General features: G+C 43.1%; 2 protein-coding genes across 2 annotated transcripts in view; one reads left to right on the top strand and one right to left on the bottom strand.

Annotated features, from left to right (window-relative positions):
- The window catches only part of LOC146558750 (E3 ubiquitin-protein ligase rnf213-alpha-like), a 144115-nt gene that overhangs the window by 8338 nt on the left and 114115 nt on the right, over positions 1-21662 (top strand). Inside the window, exons 6-11 of the mRNA XM_085245913.1 lie at positions 6423-6685; positions 6826-7076; positions 7963-8172; positions 8262-8454; positions 13168-13223; positions 13307-13466. Coding sequence (XP_085102039.1) covers positions 6423-6685; positions 6826-7076; positions 7963-8172; positions 8262-8454; positions 13168-13223; positions 13307-13466 — 1133 coding nt within the window. The remainder of the gene's footprint in view (positions 1-6422; positions 6686-6825; positions 7077-7962; positions 8173-8261; positions 8455-13167; positions 13224-13306; positions 13467-21662) is intronic.
- On the bottom strand, positions 4311-6293 carry LOC146558751 (uncharacterized). The gene is made up of 3 exons (XM_085247672.1): positions 6230-6293; positions 5573-6119; positions 4311-4413 (listed from the first exon to the last, which is right to left on the bottom strand). The coding sequence occupies exons 1-3, from the start codon at positions 6291-6293 to the stop codon at positions 4311-4313; spliced, it is 714 nt and encodes a 237-aa protein (XP_085103798.1).

The raw sequence follows: 21662 nt of genomic DNA, 5'->3' as shown, positions 1-21662 counted from the left end.
CTACTGGTGGTGGTCAGAGGGCCCGGTGGCGCCAGTGTCCGGCAGCCTCGCCTCTGTCAGTACGCCCCAGGGTGGCTGTGCCTACAATGTAGCTTGCCATCACCAGTGTGTGAATGTGTGTGTGAATGGGTGGATGACTTGATATGTAAAGCGCTTTGGGGTCCTTAGGGACTAGTAAAGCGCTATATAAATACAGGCCATTTATTTTCTCCAGTCTCTTTGAGAGAGCTTTGCAGATTATTTTAGGACCAGGACAAGGGTGAGCAGCATAAAAACAAGAGGGGGAAAAGAGAGAAAAAAAACGAGAAGAAAGAAAAACAAAACGTAAACATTCCAATTAAATCACTGACGGAGAGTGACGGTGTTAATTCTGCTATGAAATCACACTTTAAGATGCGATTTCATACCGGTAAGTTAAACAGATGTTAATACAAGTTAGTGTGAGTGGATAGGGAAAGGGTGTAGCTGATTCTTATCTGGTGTGAGGTTAATACAGCCACGGAGTGATGTTGGGGTCACGGTGGAGCTGTCCGTCCACGTACAGCCGGTCCACAGCGATGACAGCGCGAGAGCCCCTCTGGATGAAGCTGCGTCGGATTGGGAAGAGGACCCTGCATTGTTCCAAGATCTCTTTGGGAAACTGGTCGTTCACGCTGAAGTCCGTTCCTTTTAATTCCCTGCCGCGGCTTTTCACATGTTGCTTTTGTTTGTTTGAAGTGGCCGAATTTGGCCACGATAGGACATGGTCTCCTGGCCGTAGCCCGAATGGGGCCGAGGCAATGCACCCTATCGAAAACGATGTTCTTCACCGTGTCCTCCGGTAGCTTCAGGTGGGTTTTGATGAAGCTTTTTGCCGTGGTCTCCGCGTCCTCTCCAGCGGCTTCTGGAATACCAGAAAATAACAGATTATCACGCATTCTACGAGCTTGTAGATCAATAACTGTTTCTTTTATTTTTTTATTTTCTCTATTGAGCTGGGTAACATTTTCTGTGAGACATTTCACCGACTCCCTTAGCGTGGCATTTTCAGCAGCAAGCGTTTCCACCTGCTGCTGGCTGAACTCCAGGGATTCTCGCAAGCATTTAAATTCCCGGTGAAGAATTTCCACCAAGGGCAGCTTTGCGTCGAAACTGGACAATCGCTTGTCGATTGACTCCAGTATGTCGGCGATATCTTTGACGGCTGGCGATGTTGAATAACAATCAAGAGGAGCTGAAACCTTGCTTATATAGTATGGATGCTAATAGTCTGAGGGCAAAGAGGGTCCATGATTACGAGGGATATAGTTCTATTCATTATCAAGCTACATTATTAAGACCCACTGATTTTCTCAAGTTAACTTAATTTCAGTTTTTTTCAGGGTTTTCAGTAGAGATTCCACAATACTACATTTTTATGTCCGATATCAATAAATACAATAAATTTGGATATCTGCCAATACCGATATAAACCCGATATAGTGTATTTTATAATCAATAAAACAGTTTTTTAAATGTCTTGCTGCATTTTGTATAAGTCCATACTCCAATTAAAAAAACAAAACAAATCATTGAAGCTATTCTACTATACCTGTATGCAAAAATACACTGCACCCAAAATATTTCACAGTTGAGCAATACTGATCTTTTTATTTAAACTTTCAGCAGAACTTTAAATCTACGTATTTAAAGTAACATTCAAAAAGTTATTTAAGATGAAATGTTATGCAGATTTGAAAAACTCTTTGGTTATGCAAAAAAGAAGTGCAATATGAGCTCAAAATAATCTTTATATTCAACAACTTAAAAAAAAAAACCTAACAAGTTGTAGAATGTACCCTTTCATACTTAACATAAATAGACATCCAGAGTTGAAAGCAGTGCAAATAAATGCAAACATGGCTTGTTATGACATTCATCTTTTATCAAGATGGACGTCAGTGTAAGTTGTTTCTATCACATTTAACCTGAGACTGAATTTTGTGTTATTCCGTATAACACTTAACACAAGTATAAAAAAAATGTTTTTCATAGTTTCATAGTTTCACAGTCAGACTTAGCAATGACAACGCACAGACGTCCGAGCTCCATATATTGTTTGATAACCTTAACGTGGGAATGCTTTACAAACATTTAGAGATGAACTTACACATTAGGTTGCTCGGATATGAAATACCTTAAATCTTAAAATCTATGGGTGAAATCTTACACCCTGCAACCTACACCTGGGGTCTTGCCTGGTGTGATAGACCCCAGACTCTATGGATCTTGTGCTCAGGGCTTGTTCCTGTGCTGCCATGATTAGTGCCTCCGTGCTGTCTTTCAGTCCGGCTTTGTCCAGCCACTGGTTGTATTTCTGGGTATCAGCCACCTTCGCTATCTGCCGGTACATACCATGCAGTGGCCTGTCGTTCCATGATGGTGCCATCTCTTCCTCCTCATTCTTGGGTTTCTGCTGCCTGAGGTATTCGCTGAGCACGCGGTCGGTTGGGGCCATCTTCATGATGTATTCGTGGATGTTCATTGTCTCATCCTGGACCGTGGTGCTGACACTCACCAGTCACCGGCCTCCTTCCTTCCGCTTAGTGTACAGCTTCAGGGTGCTGGACTTGGGGTGAAACCCTCCATGCATGGTCAGGAGCTTCTTTGTCTTGATATCAGTGGCTTCTATCTCCTCCTGACTATGGAGCTGACTGTGACAGGATCAGCTGACTGTGACAGGAAGATAAGATAAGATAAGATAAGATAAGATAAGATAAGATAAGATAAGATAAGATAAGATAAGATAACCTTTATTAGTCCCACACGTGGGAAATTTGTTTTGTCACAGCAGGAAGTGACAAAACAAATGGCGCCTTTGCTCAGCTTGACTTCTACCTGCCTACGTTGTATTGTATTTTATGCTTTTATATCAGCCCTGACGTTTAATATATGGAGCTATGCTGCTGTGATTTACAACCATTCTTCCTTGCTCCACATCAAAGAGTCTATGGAACGTCTTTATGATGACTGGGACAGTTATAGAAAAACTTCCCCCCCACCATTTGTACACTCTTCCACCCCACTGGATTACTTCTTCCTACCTGCAAAACGTGCCCTAAGCAATTCCAAGAAGAAATTGAGGAAAAGAGGCTGTAGGGCCGGCATCCAGGTACACATCAGACGAGCCTACAGATCGGAGATTTCCCGACTTGTCTGGAGGCGTCCCCGGTTTCTGCTGCCAGTTACCCTTCCGGATTTGATTGGAAACACGTACTTGCAGCCACTACAGCGTGGATCCTGCGCATCCGATGCTCTGGATTTTGCTGATTATCTCCCCACCACTGCGCCCTCACAGCCTGCATCGCACAATCGAACTGGTGGTTGGTCCCACCCCCCCTCCATTGCTGATTTGATTCGTACACATACCTCCACAAGTAACCTGAGGTCATCAAACCAAAACCTTTTAGTGGTCCCCCACAATCGTATTAAAACCCAAGGGGAGCGATCTTTCCAAGCTGGTGCACCCAGCCTGTGGAATGCACTTCCCCTATTTCTACGGGGTTTGGACTCAGTGGAGACCTTCAAAAAGCAGCTAAAGACATTTTTTATTTCAAAAAGCTTTTAATTAGACCAGGGTTTTTATGATGTATTTTATGGTCTGTATGGTAAATGGTCTGTATTTGTATAGCGCTTTACTTGGTCCTAAGGACCCCAAAGCGCTTTACATTATACGCAATCATCCACCCATTCACACACTGATGATGGCAAGCTACATTGTAGCCACAGCCACCCTGGGGCGTACTGACAGAGGCGAGGCTGCCGGACACTGGCGCCACCGGGCCCTCTGACCACCACCAGTAGGCAACGGGTGAAGTGTCTTGCCCAAGGACACAACGACCGAGGCTGTCGGAGCCGGGCTCGAACCGGCAGCCTTCCGATTACAAGACGAACGCCCAACTCTTAAGCCACGATCGCCCCGAATATGACTGTATTATGTTTTTACCTTGTAAAGCACTTTGTGACATATGTCTGTGAAAGGTGCTATATAAATAAACTTTACTTACTTACTTACTTACTTACTTACTTACTCATTTGGCCAACTTATTATCCCAGCAGGTTACCTGATCACGGGCAGGGCATAGACAGTAGGCAACAGGTGCTTGGTGGTTGCAGCTTTCCTAGCGGCCTCTTCGTGATTCCCATTTGCCTGTGGGATCTCCAGGTACTTGTAGCTGTTCTCTATACCTGCAATGTTGCCTTCTGGTAGTTCGATCCCCTCAGTTCTGACTACCTTCCCTCTCTTTGTTATCATCCGACTATACTTCTCCAGTTCGAATGACATTCCGATATCATTGCTGGTGGTGTGGATCAGCTTGTGGATACAGCTTGATGTCATCCAGGTACAGGAGGTGGCTGACAACTGCTTCCATTCCATTCTTGTCAATGATCTCTCTGAGGGGATTCAGGCCTACGCAGAACAGCAGTGGGGACAGAGCATCTCCTTGGTAGATTCCACACTTGATGGTGACTTGTGCTATGGGCTTGAAGTTGGCCTCTAGTGTTGTACGCCACATCCCCATTGAGTTCCTGATGAAGGCTCTTAGGGTCCTGTTGATCTTGTATAGTTCTAGGCATTCCAGGATCCAAGTGGAATGCCTAGAACTACACAGGTGTGGGGCATTGAGTCATAGGCCTTCTTGTAATCATTCCAGGCAGTGCACAGGTTGGTCAGCTTAGTCTTGCAGTGTCAGCTAACTGCTCAGTCAACCAGTAGCTGGTGCTGGTGAGGCAGATTATTGGTCAGTAGTTGGAGGGGACTGGTCCTTTCTGGGGGTCCTTGAGGATCAGGACTGTCCGGCCTTTGGTTAGCCATTCAAGTTCAAGTTCAAATTTTATTCGCCACATGCAGTGGCAGGTTGCCCTGCAGTGGAATGAACCCGCCCCCCGACCATACACACACAACACAGACATCACATGGGGATACAAGTCAGAGAATGGTTGCATTATAGAAAAAACACTGAAATGTACACTGCAATGGGAAAGTACAAGAGGAAAAAAAGAGACCTCTGCTCATGCTGGGCTATAGAGGACAGCATGAGAACAGGAAACAAAAAAACTCCTCTGCACAGAAAGCACATAAATGTCCACAGTACAACATTATAGAGCACGTGACCAGCAACAGGGTTGGGTAGGGGATAAGGAGTAATCCCAGGCAACACAGCAGCCATCCTGCCACTGCGCCGACTCTCCAGCGCGGGCCCAGACCCGCCTCGTGTTCCCAGGAGGCAACAAGCATCGAAGGCATTGGAAGGGGAGGGGGGATGTGTGAGTGCTTATCAGTGTAAATGTATGTGTGTGCGTGTCCATAGTTCAGCTGAGACAGTGTCCTCCGCCCTATCAGGCTAAGTAAACAATCTACCAGCCAACCCAGGTGGCCTTGCATGGAATGGGAAGGAACAGACTCAACGCAGTCGTTATCAGGGAGTTTTTGTTCAGCTCCAGCCTTGAGCCCACAGCTGGCGCCGAAGGGGTAGCCGCATTATAATGGTGATTTTTCTTTTACAAACAACTCATGAGAATTTCAAGCTGTTTTTAACACTCCGACACCGACACTGGTCTCTCAATCTCCCGTTGGATAGCTGCGAGTTTCTCCATGATGTTATTTACCTTCAGTTCCGTGGTCTTTTCACTCTTTTCCTCACAGAGCAGATTCTGAGACCTCACGACCGCAGCCAACTGATCCGTGATGTAATCCAGCTTCCGCCCAGAGGTGTTGTTCCGAGTGGATTCTTCCCTGATGTAATCCAATATACGCTCAGAGGTGTTATTCTGAGTATTCACTGCGGCCGTAAGTGCCTCCAAGCTCTTAACCATGCTGCATTCAGTGAGCCCTTTCTGAGAAGTCGCGCCTCGTCCCATTGTTTCAATCCCAGCGGGCAGCCTTGTGGGGGTTTGAACAGCCGGTTCCGCTTTCTTAATTCTCAGATAAGCCAGGGCCAAGCCAGCTCCGATCAGCAAGAACCCTGTTATCATGGTTCCGAATAGGTAGATATCTTCAGCGTCCTCGATCGACAGTCCCGCCAGGCACACGACCCTCCATTTCTGCCACCCGTCCATCATGTACCCGGCAGGGAAAGTCCCTCCAGGGCACTCGGGCTCTCCCGGAAGGAAAAGGGTGTCTCTCGTCAACTAGCAGCTGGTGGTAGTTCGGACTCTGGTTGTCATGCCAAATATTGACATTTAAACTCAAATTGTACAAACCTTTTACCTGATATACTCTGTTTCCATTGATATTTTACATGCTTCAATAAACTGCTGCTCTTGTTTCCCATTTTGCTAAAAAAAAAAAAGGGGGGGGGGGGGGGGGGCTCAAGACTCTTTATATTTAGATGAGTGACAGAAATGTGTATGTTGATGTGCATGTGTTTTATGCTTCTTTTATTTTGCTGTTTGGTTTAAAGGTGAGTGGCACCAATATGATGATGCGATCCGTCTCAAACTGAAGAATAAGCCTTGGAATTCTCTCCAAAAAACTGTGATAAAGTGGAGAAACCGAGCAGGCAGGGAAATGTTAAAAACAATCTTTGATCTTCTCAAAACGTGGAATGATCCGCATGTGGGAAATTTCTTTGTCCTGCTAAAACAGTTCATTGATACATACAGCTGTCCTCTACTTCATGATGGTACCGAAAAACTATGGGAATTACCTTATAGTACAGAACAGGTAAATATTCAATTCTGTAGTACAACAGATCATATTCATGTGTAGACCATTACTGTTCAAAAGTGAATGAAACAATCAAAACTGTTTTCCACTTAACACACTGTGTACTGACATCAGTCATAACCGTTCACCTTTTCTAGGTGCAAGACCTCATCAACAAGTATCTGGAGGAAAACATCAACCCTATGTCTGGCAGTGAAATAGAAAAAACATCCTTCTTATCACATTTGCATGCTGGAGTTGTTCGTTTGATGATCTACAAAACATATCCAATGGACAGGATGACAGATCATCTTTCTAGTCTATGCAAACTTCTTTGCCTGCCCAACAAGCCACAGCACCATTTCTCCACTTTCTGGACAGAATTTTCAAATCCTTTGGACAAAAATAGGTAACTGAAATGTGCTTCACGTTTGACATAAACCAAGTTAGTAATAATTAAAATGTGCAACAGAAGAAAAAAAGACAATCAATTCAGGTTTAGCGAACGTTTAAAACAATTATTTATTTGGAAAGAAGCACTTCATCAACAGTTAGGAAACCCACTGGCTTTTGTGTTATGATTTCACTTCTGGAGAAGTGGCCTTTGTTTTAAGGCTCATGGCGTAGCTTTCAGGCAACATAAATGTGCACCAAGAGCTATTTTGTGTTTCCTAATTCACATACCATACAGCCTCCCCCCAACCCCCCCCCCCCCAAACAAACAAACAAATAACAAAAATCATTAACTTTGCAAATGTTTTTTTTCTACAATACTTATTGTGACGTGAGAATTTGCTATATAGTAGTGCTTCTCTCTGAGCTGAAAGAAACGGCAAGATGAAAAAGGATAACTTTCTTAGCAGCACCTTTTATTTTTACTACACTTCAACATACCACGTCCTTGTTCTGATGCTTCACATGATTAAACCAACCAATTAGAAGCTAGAAGGTCTTAGTCTAAGATAAATGTAGGAAAACCACAGAGGTAGAGTCAACACTTTTTGAAATGCACACGTTTGCATGCACTTTTATGCCATTTTAAACATGTAAATATGTAAATACTGGAACATAAATCCAAATATACATGGAGTGAAGGTCTGTAAACACTTCAAATTACATCTTTGCAAATGAACTGAAATATGAATTCACTCCTACACATTAAATTATTCTAAATGATTATTTCTTGGTTGTTTAGGACAGAATATCTTTGAATTACTCCTGTCCTACATGATGTGAACTTCTCATTGACTTCTCAGTCTGTCTAACCACTGTTTTTTTTTTTTTTACTTGTATAGTGTTGCAGATGCTGCTGTGATGCTTTGCAATTATGCTAAACAACAACATATTAATGAATGGGTCTTGGTCATCCCTCTGATTCATCTCTTGAGAGGAGAAAGTAAACCATTTGAGCCAGTTACCCCAGTCTTGAATCCAGAGTTTGAATCCTGGACAGGCTTGAAGGAATGCTTGAGGAAAGACGGAACACGTTTTCAGGACAGTTATAAGTAAGTACATGAAATGCTTTTTTCCTTCAGAATTTTAACATTAAGTTAAACTTCCCTGATCAGCATAATAAGTTCAGGTTTTTTTTAAGCAATCTGGTCATTATCATGAGGAACCATGCATACCTAGCTGACATTGACCGTCTTCTCGTGCACTCTTGGACGTCTCTGCTGCGTGTAAATGACCTAATGAGCTTAATATCCACTGTTCGTGTGGAGCTGCTAGACATTCTTCATTACTTGAAGTTCAGCATCAAATCTGAAATATCTAACTCCATCTACAAGGTATGTATCCATAAAGCAGCAATAAATATTTATCAACAAATTATCAAATAACAAAATGAAAGGTATTTTCACATTGCATCAAAGTGACATACATGGCCTGGTAAATAGCCTGTATTTGTATAGCGCTTTACTAGTCCTTAAGGCCCCCAAAGTGCTTCACACATCCAGTCACCCACCCATTCACACACTGGTGATAGCAAGCTACATTGTAGGCAGACTGACAGAGGCGAGGACACTGGCCCTCTGACCACCACCAGTAGGCAACGGGTGAAGTGTCTTGCCCAAGGACACAATGACCAAGACTGTCCAAGCCGGGGCTCGAACCGGCAACCTTCCGATTACAAGGCAAACTCCGAACTCTTGAGCCACAATCGCCCCATAGGTATTGAGAGTTGCAAGAGGAGCATGCTTTTCATCAGCTTTATTGAAGGTTTTTTTCAAGCTTAGTGTTACTATTTTGTTTACTGCTCTAGTAGTATTGTTTTTGCCTGCAGATGTTTTAACTCAAAACTCAAGTAAATATTGGGCTCACATTTTTCAACTTTCATTCACAACTGCCCCTAGGTTGAACATAAATGAATAAAAGCCTTTTTCTTACTGTTACATACCATTCCCTGGACACCCTAATCAGTTTTGGAAGCGGTAGTTGGCATAAATCTAGACATACACACCTACTGCTAAATATTAGGGATTGTTTATATCTTTGTATCTTTTATTTTGAAAAGTCTCAACAGGGTCTTGAGCTTTATCTTGGAAGCTGACAAGATGGCGCCAGCAGTATGCACGGCGACACGTCCGCTAACCCTGCTAACTTTGCTTTGGCTTTGGCTAGCCTTATCCTTCTCCTTTCTATCCCAAAATGCTCTCGCTCTGCGTGTGTATAATCGCCAGTTACTCCTTGAAATCAAAGCTTCATATGACCTCGCTCTTAAACAATCGGTGGTAGGAAATGCTTATGGGCCTCCTCCACCACTTCTAGAGCCCTGTATCCCGGCCTACTTGTGTCAACACACCTTCACAACGTCCTGGAAAAAGCGTCCGAGGAAACGAGGAAAGCGGGCTGGTACACTCATCAAACTCCGAGCTGTTCTCCGCGCTTCTCGCGGAACTACTGGACCAGCAGAGTGCATCTCGAGATGGATCCTGCCTGTTGTCCCTGGAACTTCCACGTCACTTGATCCCCCGTCCTCAGCTTTTTATTCTCCTAAGCGGCCTCAGACCCGTGGATGCGGTGTGGACCACAGAAATCTTCGCACACTTAACCGAGCTGGAGCGTCCGATGCTAGGATCTACACATTCCAAATGGCCTTGCTAAATGTAAGATCATTAGCAAACAAGACGTTTGTATTAAACGACTTCATAAAGTCACAACAGTTGGACTTTCTATTTCTGACGGAAACATGGCTCCAACCCGGTGAGTCTGTAGCGTTTTCGGAACTGGTCCCTCCCAATTTCTCATTCTTCAGCCTCCCTCGGTCCTCTGGCAGGGGGGGAGGCCTAGCCACTGTGTTCAATCCTCGATTTCATTGCCATCAAATATTACAGCATGACTCATTTTCTAGTTTTGAACTCCAGCTGTTTGAGTTACACCTTAATCCTGCTGCGCCTCTGCTGTGTGCCCTCATATATCGCCCTCCCAAGTTTAATAAGGATTTTATCAAAGAGTTTTCTGATTTTATGGCTGGAATCGCTCTTAAATACGACAGCTTTTTGATCCTTGGCGATTTTAATATTCATGTCTGTTGTGATTCTAAACTTTTGGTCAAGGACTTTTTAAATATTATTGATTCCTTTAACTTGACCCAGTGGGTTTCTGGTCCCACGCACGAAAAAGGTCACACACTGGACTTGGTGCTTTCCCACGGGTTGGAAGTGTGCATCACGGATATATCCGAATTACGCATTTCCGATCATCTTCCTGTGTTGTTCACTCTAACACTGCGCTGCTCGATGGACAAGTTGAACGCCCCACTGCGCAAAAAGCGAGCGCTTAATGTACTAACAGCACCTGCCTTTTCTGCTGCCTTTATGGACTCTGGAATATTGAACTCCAATTGTAAAAATGTTGAGGACCTTTCGGCTATTCTTCATTCTACTTGCACTTATATCTTGGACTCTATTGCACCATTCAGAACTGTGCGCGCTAAGCATTCATCAGAACCGTGGTTGAACGATTACACCCGCTCCCTCAGACGCGACTACAGACGCGCTGAAAGGAGATGGAAAAAGGACAGATTGTATGTTTCCTTACAGATTTTAAGGACTCGTCTCTCTGCTTATCAAGAAGCTGTAAAAACTGCAAAAACACAATTTGTCTCAAACTTAGTATCAGCAAACGGTCATAGGCCTCAGGTACTTTTTAACATTCTTAATCTCTTTTTTAGTTTATGTGATAATCCTGGAGTTACTTCTTCACCAAGTATGTGCGATGATTTTTTAGCATTTTTCAATAACAAGATCTTATCGATTAGGGCCCTTGTTTCGTTGTCTGCTGTCTCAGTTCAAAGCCCTCCACCTGTGTGTTCAGCTGTCTTAGAGCAGTTTGATCCCGTCTCCCTTAAGGACCTGACCGCGATAGTTAGTGGCCTAAGATCATCACACTGCCCCTCTGATTCTCTTCCCCCGAGTCTGCTCAAAAACACTTTTAATATTGTTGGCCCTTTTATTCTGAAATTGATTAATACGTCCCTTGCTACAGGCTGCGTCCCACTATGCTTCAAACAAGCTGTAGTTCAGCCTCTTCTTAAAAAACAAAACCTGGACCCAACTGTTCTGTCTAATTACAGGCCCATCTCAAAGCTTCCTTTTCTATCTAAAGTTTTGGAGAAGGTGGTCTATCTACAGTTGCAGGCACACCTCGATTCTAATATGATCTCAGAAAAATTTCAATCTGGTTTTAAATCATTACATAGCACTGAGACAGCACTTTTAAGGATTTTTAACGATATTCTCTTAACTATGGATTCTGGCAGCCCTGCTGCCCTTTTATTGTTGGACTTGTCAGCAGCTTTTGACACGGTTGACCACGACATCCTGTTATCACGGCTAGAATCGCATGCTGGCCTAAAAGGATCTGCCCTTCAGTGGTTTCGCTCCTACTTGACAGAAAGGTTCTTTTATGTCAATATGGGCCCCCACAACTCCAAATTAGCTCCTCTTAAATACGGCGTTCCTCAAGGCTCTATTTTGGGTCCCGCCCTCTTCGCACTCTATTTGCTGCCATTGGGCTCCATCTTCTCGCGGTACAGCATTTCATTTCATTGCTTTGCGGATGATCTACAGATTTATCTACCTTTAAAATCAGGATCAGATCAACCGCAGCTCTTATTACGCTGCCTTGACGACGTTAAACAGTGGTTATCATTAAATTTTTTACAGCTAAACGAAAACAAAACTGAGGTTGTCATTTTTGGCAATTTCAATCATATCGACAGCACATTGGGTATCCTCTCCTCGTATTGTAAAACACATGTAAAAAACCTCGGAGTTTACATTGATGGTTCTTTTAAATTGAATAAGCAGGTGAGTGCAGTAGTTCAGTCCTGTTTTTTTCAGCTAAGACAGCTAGCCAGGATAAAGCCATACCTTCCGGCTGACGTCTTCGAGCGTATCATCCACTTTTTTCTTACTTGCAGATTGGACTACTGCAATTCATTGTATTATGGCCTAGATCATGCCACCATCCATCGCCTTCAGATGGTTCAAAATGCTGCTGCTCGCCTGCTAACCGGTACCAAACGGAGAGAGCATATAACCCCAATTTTAGCCTCTTTACACTGGCTCCCTGTCCCCTACAGGATCCAATTTAAACTCTTACTTTTTGTTTTTAAGTCACTCAACGCCCGAGCCCCCCCCTACTTGTCAGAGCTCCTCTCTGCCTATGCTCCAGGAAAACCCACGAGATCTAGTTCAAAACTATTGTTGTCCATTCCACGGACTAACCTCAAATCTCGTGGTGATAGATCCTTCTCTGTGGCAGGTCCCAGACTTTGGAATAGTCTCCCCTTTAATATTAGATCTGCTCAAACTCTTGAGCAATTTAAATCTTTACTAAAGACACACTTTTATGCTCTGGCTTTTAACACATTATGACCCAAGCATTTTGGATTTATCTGAATTAGTTAGTATTGTTTCAATTCTTCTATTTTATTGTTTCTATTGTTATTATTGTATTACACTGTAGTTTTTAATTTTATTGTTATTGTTAAGCACTTTGTGCAGCATCGGCTGTTGGAAATGTGCTATATAAATAAATCTGACCTTGACCTTGACCTTGACCTTGTAAGTGAGCAACCTTACAAATTCAGCAGGTCCTCAAATACTTATTTCCCTAAAAATACTGACTGTCTGCATCTCACTACCTCCCACCTTCACTGGATTGCAAGCTAATGCACTCTCAGTCCCAAGTCTGGATAAAGAGCTCGGCACATAAAATCTGTTCTTAAATCAAACATGATGATCCATCTGCTTTCATGCCTCTTTATGAAATAAGGGAGCAGCCAAAAGTATCTAGCTCAGTGCCTATGCAGACTTACGTGAGCTGCAGAAATCTTGATAAGCTGTAATATCTAATGCCAGCTTGTTTTCAGACTTGTTCAGTTAAAATATGCCCAAAATACAGATCTGTTTTTGTTTGCCAAAAACAATTTGCATACCCAAGCTTTAACTATTCTGCATTTTAATGTTTAAAATCTTCTGTAATACCATTAACAGGCTTTGGAAGCTTTGGCATGTGATCTCATCAGAAGAGAAAACAGTTTCAAACAAAGGTAAAGTGTAAAACTTCTAATGCTTTATCTTTTAAGAAGTATCTCTGAATTTCTGTATTAATATTATGATTTCATTCGTACAGTTTTGATGACAAAAATGGAGAGTGCTGCCTGAAGACTGCCGTAATGGTTCTTCATTGTGTCTGCAACTGTATAAAAGATCCAAACTGCTATGATGTTCCTCTTCTTTTCCTCGATCTCATTTGTGTGATTGACAAAGCGTATGGCCACACTGATTCCCAGGTGAGCTTTACCTGTTACCTGGCTGAACGGGACATGCTTTTAAGTTCCCTTACTAAGTCATAGTATAGGTTGAAAATGTTTGGACTGATTTACAGAAATTACTATAATTTTAGCTTTAATCTTTTTTATTTTTTCTTGTGTATACAAAAATGTGCAAAAGTCTTTAAACAATCTTCATTTCTTTATATTTTGCTTCCAAGGAGCCAGTCTGTCTTGTAATTTTTAAAGTGGTCTTAAGTAATTGTTTTCCAGCTTTCTGAAGGTCCTTTAAAGTTTTTCTTTGGAGGTTGACTGCTTTTTCACTCATTTTCAGTCCAGTCCTTTAACCTTACCAATTTCAAAGGAATTGTGTTTGTTTGTTAAGCCATCCCTTCGCCCTCCCTGTTAAAATTGGTCACCCATCCAGTTCATATGGACTGCTGCCAACCATGCTCGCAGGACAGCCACTACAAACATATGATTTAAAGAATATGATGCTTGATATTAAACAGAATATAACGTATTTAAACTGAGCTCGAGCTTCTACATTTTTTGAATAATACAGTTTTATGTGTAGTGAGGTGTTTTCATTGTGCTTTATTGCTTCTTTTCCCAAAAGGAATAGTTTGAAAAATTCCTCCACCATTTATCACTGTCAACTAATTATAAATCATTTTTTTTGTAAAGTAGTAGAGATTTATGTAACTATAGAAGTAATAAAATTTTACAATTCCTAAGCCATGAAGGAGTGCAGAAAGGTGAAGACTTCTGTGTAGACTGCCTGATTTGACACAAGCAGCTCAAACACAAGGATTTCACTACATGTTGTACTGTGTATGTGACAAATAAAATTTGAATGAAAAAAAAAACATCACTCCACCTCCAATGGGCACTGATACATTTGTACTCACTGTACAACAATGCACTAGTGCTCAGAGAAGTGAATCCCAGGAAGGCCAATGGCACTGATGGTGTACCTCGGTTCGTACTCAGGACAAACTCTCTGCTGTCTTTAGTCTTTCTCTTGCACAAGCCATAATTCTACCGTCTCTTCAGTCATCTGTTATCATTTCTTTGCCATTTTCCATCAACAAATATTTACAAGCAGCCTGGTAGATTGTAGACCTGTGGCCTTCACTCCAATTGTTGTGAAGTGCCTTTAGAGAGTGGTGGTCAAACACATAAAAGCCAGTTTCCCTTTTGTCTTTGATCTTACCAGTACACGTACAAAACCAATAGGATGTCATGTCCGTCATTCACCATTTTGCATCAAGCGATTTGGAGCACAGGGACTTGCTTGTAGGCTGCAAGCTTTCAATAAGTTACTTCTTCTGAGTGTGATTACAAGTGGGTGGTGCAAAAAGCCTGAATGGTGAGTGGTGCTCAGCAAACAGCCTGATAGTGAGCACCACTAAAACCATAGAACATCAGAGTAAAGTTGGGCCCCCACCTTCTTCAAATCCAACAAAAGAAGTGTCAAACGTTTCTGCTGGTTTGTGCTACAAAAACTTTCGTTTGTGCATTTTAAAGATATTAATAAAAGTTTTTAGAGGCCACCCACCCAACCCCCAAAATACACACACACACACTCATGCATTAAAAGTAGGTTAAAAGTAATCTGTTTATGAATAGTCTATAATTAGATAAAGTGTTAGCTGATATGCTAAAGGTTGTGGATCACTAACTACAAGTTTTGATAACATTTCGTTACTCCACAATAGTGTGGCAACAGCGGGGTATAAGCTAAAAAGCTAATGATTGCTAAAATACTAAAGGTAGCATGCGGGCTATCACTACTATGTTAACTAACATTAACCAAAGAGTATGTAAACTGTAGCTTTTAAGTCAAAGTTAGCTAAAATGCTAATGTTAACTAAATTGCTGACATTAGCATGTGGGCTATCACTAGCAAGTTGTATAAAATTAACATACTCCATTCTGGAGCTGGAATCCGCTACAGTGTTTCAGCAAATCGGACACTCAAAGGCTCCAAACAGCCTTTAGAACTGTGAATATTAAGTAACTGTCAATGTTACCTAAAAGGACCAAGATGTACTAGATTTCATGATCAGCAGCCATCATCAAAACTTCAGTTCACTACTTCAAAGCAGTGTATCAAAGTAAGTAAGTTTATGTTCACTTAAGGATGCTGAATTACAGTTGATTACAGCAGTACTACATCACATTTTTAAATTTTGTTTAACAGATGACAAAGAACTTAGTGGTGGACAAAATTCAAACAAAGTCCTCTGTGCTTCAAAAGAAGCACTCATAAAAAATGGATACATTTCAACTCCAAGGGATGACATATGGGAAAATCCATGCAAACAACTTCGGTGGGACTGCAACACTATACAAGTAAAAAAAAAAAAAAATCAGTGGTTAGACAGACTGAGAAGTCAATGAGAAGTTCACATCATGTATGACAGGAGTAATTCAAAGATATTCCGTCCTAAACAACAGAAATAATCATTTCATGTTCAGGTTTTTACCACATTCAGGGTTTTGTTCTTTTCTTTTATGTTTAGCATTTAATTTCTCCCAGTTTAGTTCCAGTCAGTTTTTCCCCAGTTTGTATCTGCGTTTTGTTTTTTTTACCTTTTTTATTAGCCATATTAAAGGGCTCGCTTTTTGTTAATATTCAAGTTTAGTCTCACGTTCCTTCGTGTCTGCATTTTGGGTCCACTCCTCACATTTATACATTCAGCTTCATAGCCTGACAGTTACATAATGATCTGACCAGTCATATACCCAGCAGACTCAGCGCTCACTGAGTGTTTGAAGGTATGGCGTTATTTTTGTGCCACTATTCTCAGCGCATGTAAAAAAAAAACTTGAGCGCACGTAAAACCAATTTGCAGGTGCAACTGTTGCATTTTGAGGAGAAATTTATTTTGAGCGATGAAAAGCTAAATTTGAGTGAACAGAATTCATTGATGCAATCAAAAAATGTATTTCAGTGTTTGCTATTATCCATACACACACACAATAGCAGCCCCTCTCGCTCAGGTTTTGCATTTGCGCTTAGGGGTGGGTTTTTATAATCGATTTATCGATTAAAATCGATTCTGGTTTGGATAACGTGAAATCGATTCATTAAAATCCTGAATCGATTTTTTTAATATAAATTTATTTTGCCCGAAATGCCAGAATCTCAGGTGAAACCTCACCAAATTTCAACAACCACGAAACAGCTAAGACAGTAAATTAGAGCAGGGACATGGATTCTGCACAAAGACGTAAACACACAGCCCGCGGATCAGAATCAGTGAGATGTCGCCTTTCTCACACGGTCGGGGCTGAAAGCCGACAGCTCGCTGATTCTGATGTTTCGGCGGGTCCGCGCTTTGTGTTCACGCCCCTTTTGCGCCAATTCTAAAGCTGTTAGTTTTATCTCTCTCCAAACAATATTGACCAAACCAGCACCAAAAGAAGATCCAAACTACCTTCACATAAACATCGTCATGAATTCCCTCTGACGTTTACTGTTTTGCTTCCACCACACGTCATGCACAGCTCTCACTCTCCCTCTCTCTCTCTGTACTTCAAGAACAGTTTCCCGTCTAAAAATCTGTTTTCTGCATTATTCACTTGCTTGTTACGCACAAGTCTACTGTTGTTTACAGTGCTGTCGGGCGCTGTTTGTTTCCTTTTACATACTTCCGAAAAGAAAACCTAATTTCTGACGTTCAATACTGAACAAATTTAAACGTTTTAAAATTATACAAAATGCAAAATGCTTAGCCATGTCTCTAATAAAACCGCTGTAACGTCAGAGGTAATGTTCATATGTTGATTAATGGTTTTCTTTAGTTTTTGATGTACTGCAGAATATTTTTATAAAATCCCAGGCCAGGAAAATCGCCTAAATGCTTTTCTGTGTTTTATCTTCAGCTACTTTGACACAAAGGCATCTGCTGTGGCGCTTACACCTTTGATAAAGTCTTGCGAGTGTCAGCTTCCTTTTTCTAGATACAAAAATATGTAAATGTACTGATCTGAATTATAATATATGGGGGCTATCGTGGCTCAAGAGTTGGGAGTTCGCCTTGTAATTGGAAGGTTGCCGGTTCGAGCCCCGGCTTGGACAGTCTCGGTCGTTGTGTCCTTGGGCAAGACACTTCACCCGTTGCCTACTGGTGGTGGTCAGAGGGCCCGGTGGCGCCAGTGTCCGGCAGCCTCGCCTCTGTCAGTGCGCCCCAGGGTGGCTGTGCCTACAATGTAGCTTGCCATCACCAGTGTGTGAATGTGTGTGTGAATGGGTGGATGACTGGATATGTAAAGCGCTTTGGGGTCCTTAGGGACTAGTAAGGCGCTATATAAATACAGGCCATTTACCATTTTACCATAATATTTCTGACTGTCAAAATTTCCCAGATTCAAATCGAATTGAATCGATACGACTTGAATTGAATCGTGGATCAAATCGATTCGGGACCTTGTGAATCAGAAACGAATTGATTCTAGAAATCAGTGATGATACCCAGCCCTATTTGCGCGGACCGGGTGGTCTCTTGGGTTCAACATAATATATAAGGCTGAATTGACAGAAAATCGGCCACTACACCACCAGGTATTATAGGAAAAACCATAAAGCCTTTGAACTAAAACAAACACTATTGTGACAGTGATGTACACTGTCTTGTTGGTATATATGTATGATTTTTATACAGTCTATCACCTTCATGTTTCCCTCTCACCACATATCCAAATCGATATCATGACCAGCAGCTTTTACAGCTGTGGCTCCAGCAAATATCAGCTGATACTAGAAAGTAATATTAAATACATTCTAACAACAGCTTATCAAGCTTGAACGTGCTGCTGTTGTTTAGCGCAACATCTGCTGGTTTCCTCTTTCTGGCGCAAAGTGGGCGATAAACAAACAAGAGAGACGATCAGCTGATCATTGATCAGTTTCATGATTGAAGTAGCAACGGGAGAGGGAGGGGAAGGGAATGAGAGAAGAAACAGCTGTGAAAGAAAAACACAGAATAACTTCAGCTTTGTGTCTTTTTTTTCATTGTAGCTGAAGTACAAGACGAATCGCGTTCCTTTTCCCCTTAATATGGATGTATTGTAATTGGTTGATCATGACCAATTGGCTAATCCACCACCTTTCATTGTTTATACTGTTACAAATCACAAACAAACATAAAAATTAAAAATCACCATCGGCCCAACGGACAAATGCCCAATGGCCAGTCCAGCTATGCGGTCAGCTGGTGGATAACAGGCATCTCTGAAAACATTAGAGCACTTTTGCAAATATGTGATGTCTTGATAAATTGAGCCAATATTTGAAGTTTACACAGCACCATTCTTGCATGAAAATATCTTTAAAGTTTATTTTGTGACCCAGAAAGAGTAATATTTCAAACTCCGCCACTCGGTGTTCCTCCGCCACTGCCTCGTTTGAGTTTTGGACGAAATGGATTCTAGGATATTGCATTTCGTCATTTCAAGCTGATTGGAGACCAAAACAGCCAATCAGATTTTTTGCATCCAAGTCTGTGATTGGCTGGTTTTGCGAGCAAGCGCAAATGCAAAACCTGAGCGAGAGGGGCTGCTATTGTGTGTGTGTGTGTGTGTATGGATAATAGCAAACACTGAAATACAATGAATTTTGTTCATTCAAATTTAGCTTTTCTTTGCTGAAAATGCAACACTTGCACCTGCAAGTGGCACAAAAATAACGCCATATGAAGGGGATAGCTCATATCCAAGCGATCCTCAACCGCGTCCTCACAGCACCCGGTGTGAAGAGCAAAGCCGTAATGGTTAACGTCGCTGAGGCTATTATGAAGAAGGATCCCCACCTCCTCCAGCTCCCAGACTCGCCTGCCATAATCAACGCCTTTACAAGGATAAAGGAGACGCTGCGGGCCCAGGAACTGGCGTGTCATGTAATGGCTTCCAGCACCTCCCAGTTTCAGCAGCAGCCAGTGTCCCCTTCACTGTCTCGCAGTCCTGAGGCGGTAAGAGTTGGCTTCCTGAGGCTCTCACCAGTGTCATGCTCACCAGCCTCGTCACTACCCTCCAAACCTCCAGTCATCAGCTGGCCACTAGTGAAGTGCGGATCGATCTTGAAATATCGATTCCTCCGATACCAATCATTTATGTTCTAGAATCGATTCTCACATTAAAATATCGATATTTTACTAATTTAGGGTAAATTTGTAGTTTATCACTAACAAGAACACAGTGGAAAGAAACTATAACATACGGATTGTCTATGTGACTTAGTGGTCACCTCTGCTCGGTGGCACCCAGCTTAGCTGAGGAGAGGTAACTGAGGGGATTGTTGTCAGTGTAAACCACACACTTCTGCCCCAGCAGGTACTCCCGGAACTTTTCTGCCATGGCCCATTTGAGTGCAAGAAACTCCAACTTCATGGAGCTGTAATTGTCCATACTGCACTCATGGGGCCGAAGACCTCGACTGGCATAAGCCACTGTCCTAACAACACCTTCTACGTCTTGGGAGAGAACTGCACCCAAACCACTATGGCTGGCGTCAATCTCCAAGATAAATGGGCGTGTGAAGTCAGCATACGCCAGCACAGGGGCAGACACAAGCTTTGCTTTCAGGGCCTCAAAGCTCTCCTCACACTGAGGTGTCCAAGTAGCACTCAAACTCTGTCCTTCTTTGTCTTGGTGCCAGCCAATTTAGCCACCACTTGATGCAGGGGAGCCGCCAACGTGGCAAACCCCTCCACAAAGCGCCGGTAATAGCTGGCGAAACCCAAAAAGGATCTCAACTCTGACACGGAGCGAGGACACTGCCATTTGACTACTGCGTCGACCTTGGCTGGATCGGTGGAGACACCCTCGCAAGAGATTACATGGCCCAAGTAGTTAACCTTCTGCTGGAAAATGGCACACTTTTCTAGCTTAGCCTTGAGCCCCTCTTGCTGCAGCCTTGCCATCACCATCTCTAGCAATTGCAGGTGCTGAGAGACAGACGAGGAGAACACAATGTCGTCTAGGTACAGCAGTAGCGACTGGCACTGCTGATCCCCGAACATCCTCTGCATTAGGCGCTGGAAGGTACCAGGAGCATTGTACAGCCCGAACGGCATACAATTCCACTCGAACAGGCCAAACGGTGTGCAAAAAGTGGTCTTGGGCTTATCCTGCTCAGAAACTGGCACCTGGTTGTACCCGCTGGCCAGGTCGATGGTAGAAAACCAGCGTGCGCCAGCAAGGGCATCCAGACTTTCCTCGATGCGAGGTAAGGGGAAGGCGTCCTTCCTTGTTTTGCTATTCAGCAAACGATATTCAACGCACAGACGGAGGCTTCCATCCTTCTTGCGGACCAACACGATGGGAGAGGCATAAGGACTGCTACTCGCCCTAATTACCTGGGCCTCCAATAGCTGATTGATATGGGCCCTGACAGCCTCATAATCAGAAGGAGGAATTCGCCTGTACCTCTGCCGGACGGGTGCGTCATCAAGCAGAGGTATGTCATGCGAAATGAGGTTTTTGCAGCCCACGTCTCCCTCATGAGTGGAGAAAACAGAGCGGTACTTCTGCAAAAGTAACCGTACCTCATGTTGCTCTGACTCAGCGAGAGCCGACAGGTCAATCGCATCCACCATGTCTTGAGCAGGGCTGCTGGTTGTATGGCAGGAAACTGTGACGGGAGAAGAGCGTTCCTCGCTAACACCAGCAGGGAGGCTAACAACAGTAGCTTGGCTTATCACTCCCAAATGGGTCTGTGGGTGGAGAACAGCTTCAGCTGTCCCCACATTGGTGACTGGGATGTAGGCAGCACCCTTATCCACCTGGACCAAACATGGAGAGGCCAGCAACCCAACTGGCAACCCGGACTCAGAAGGCTCAAAAAGCACAGCCTGACCTGACAACTGCTAAGAACAGGTGGTAGCCACCAGTTGCATGATGCCACCAGGTATCCGCACGGCCCGCGGGCCCTGTACCTTGACGGTACCGACAGGGTCCTCTGGGGCTTGGGCTGCAGACTGGTGACACTGATGTAAGGCCTCCAAAACTGGTCTCGGTGCTTGTGACACAGAAGGAGAATTAAACAAGGAGCCACCGAAAGCCCGAAACAGCTCTTGATAACAGCTGCGGATTACATTCATTCCTAAAATACCAGGGACAGAGGGCGTGGCACCAGGAGGGTCCTTCACTATAAGGATCCCACAAGAGGGCATTTCCTTGCCACACAGGAGTACACTGAGCTCCAAATAG

The sequence above is a fragment of the Mchenga conophoros genome, linkage group LG15, assembly GCF_057382185.1.
Source record: "Mchenga conophoros isolate Kocher_MC1m ecotype Shallow Benthic linkage group LG15, M_conophoros_male_GT1.1, whole genome shotgun sequence".
NCBI lineage: Eukaryota > Metazoa > Chordata > Actinopteri > Cichliformes > Cichlidae > Mchenga > Mchenga conophoros.
The sequence above is the reverse complement of the archived record's forward strand: the minus strand, read 5'-3'. Positions and strand labels throughout refer to the sequence as shown.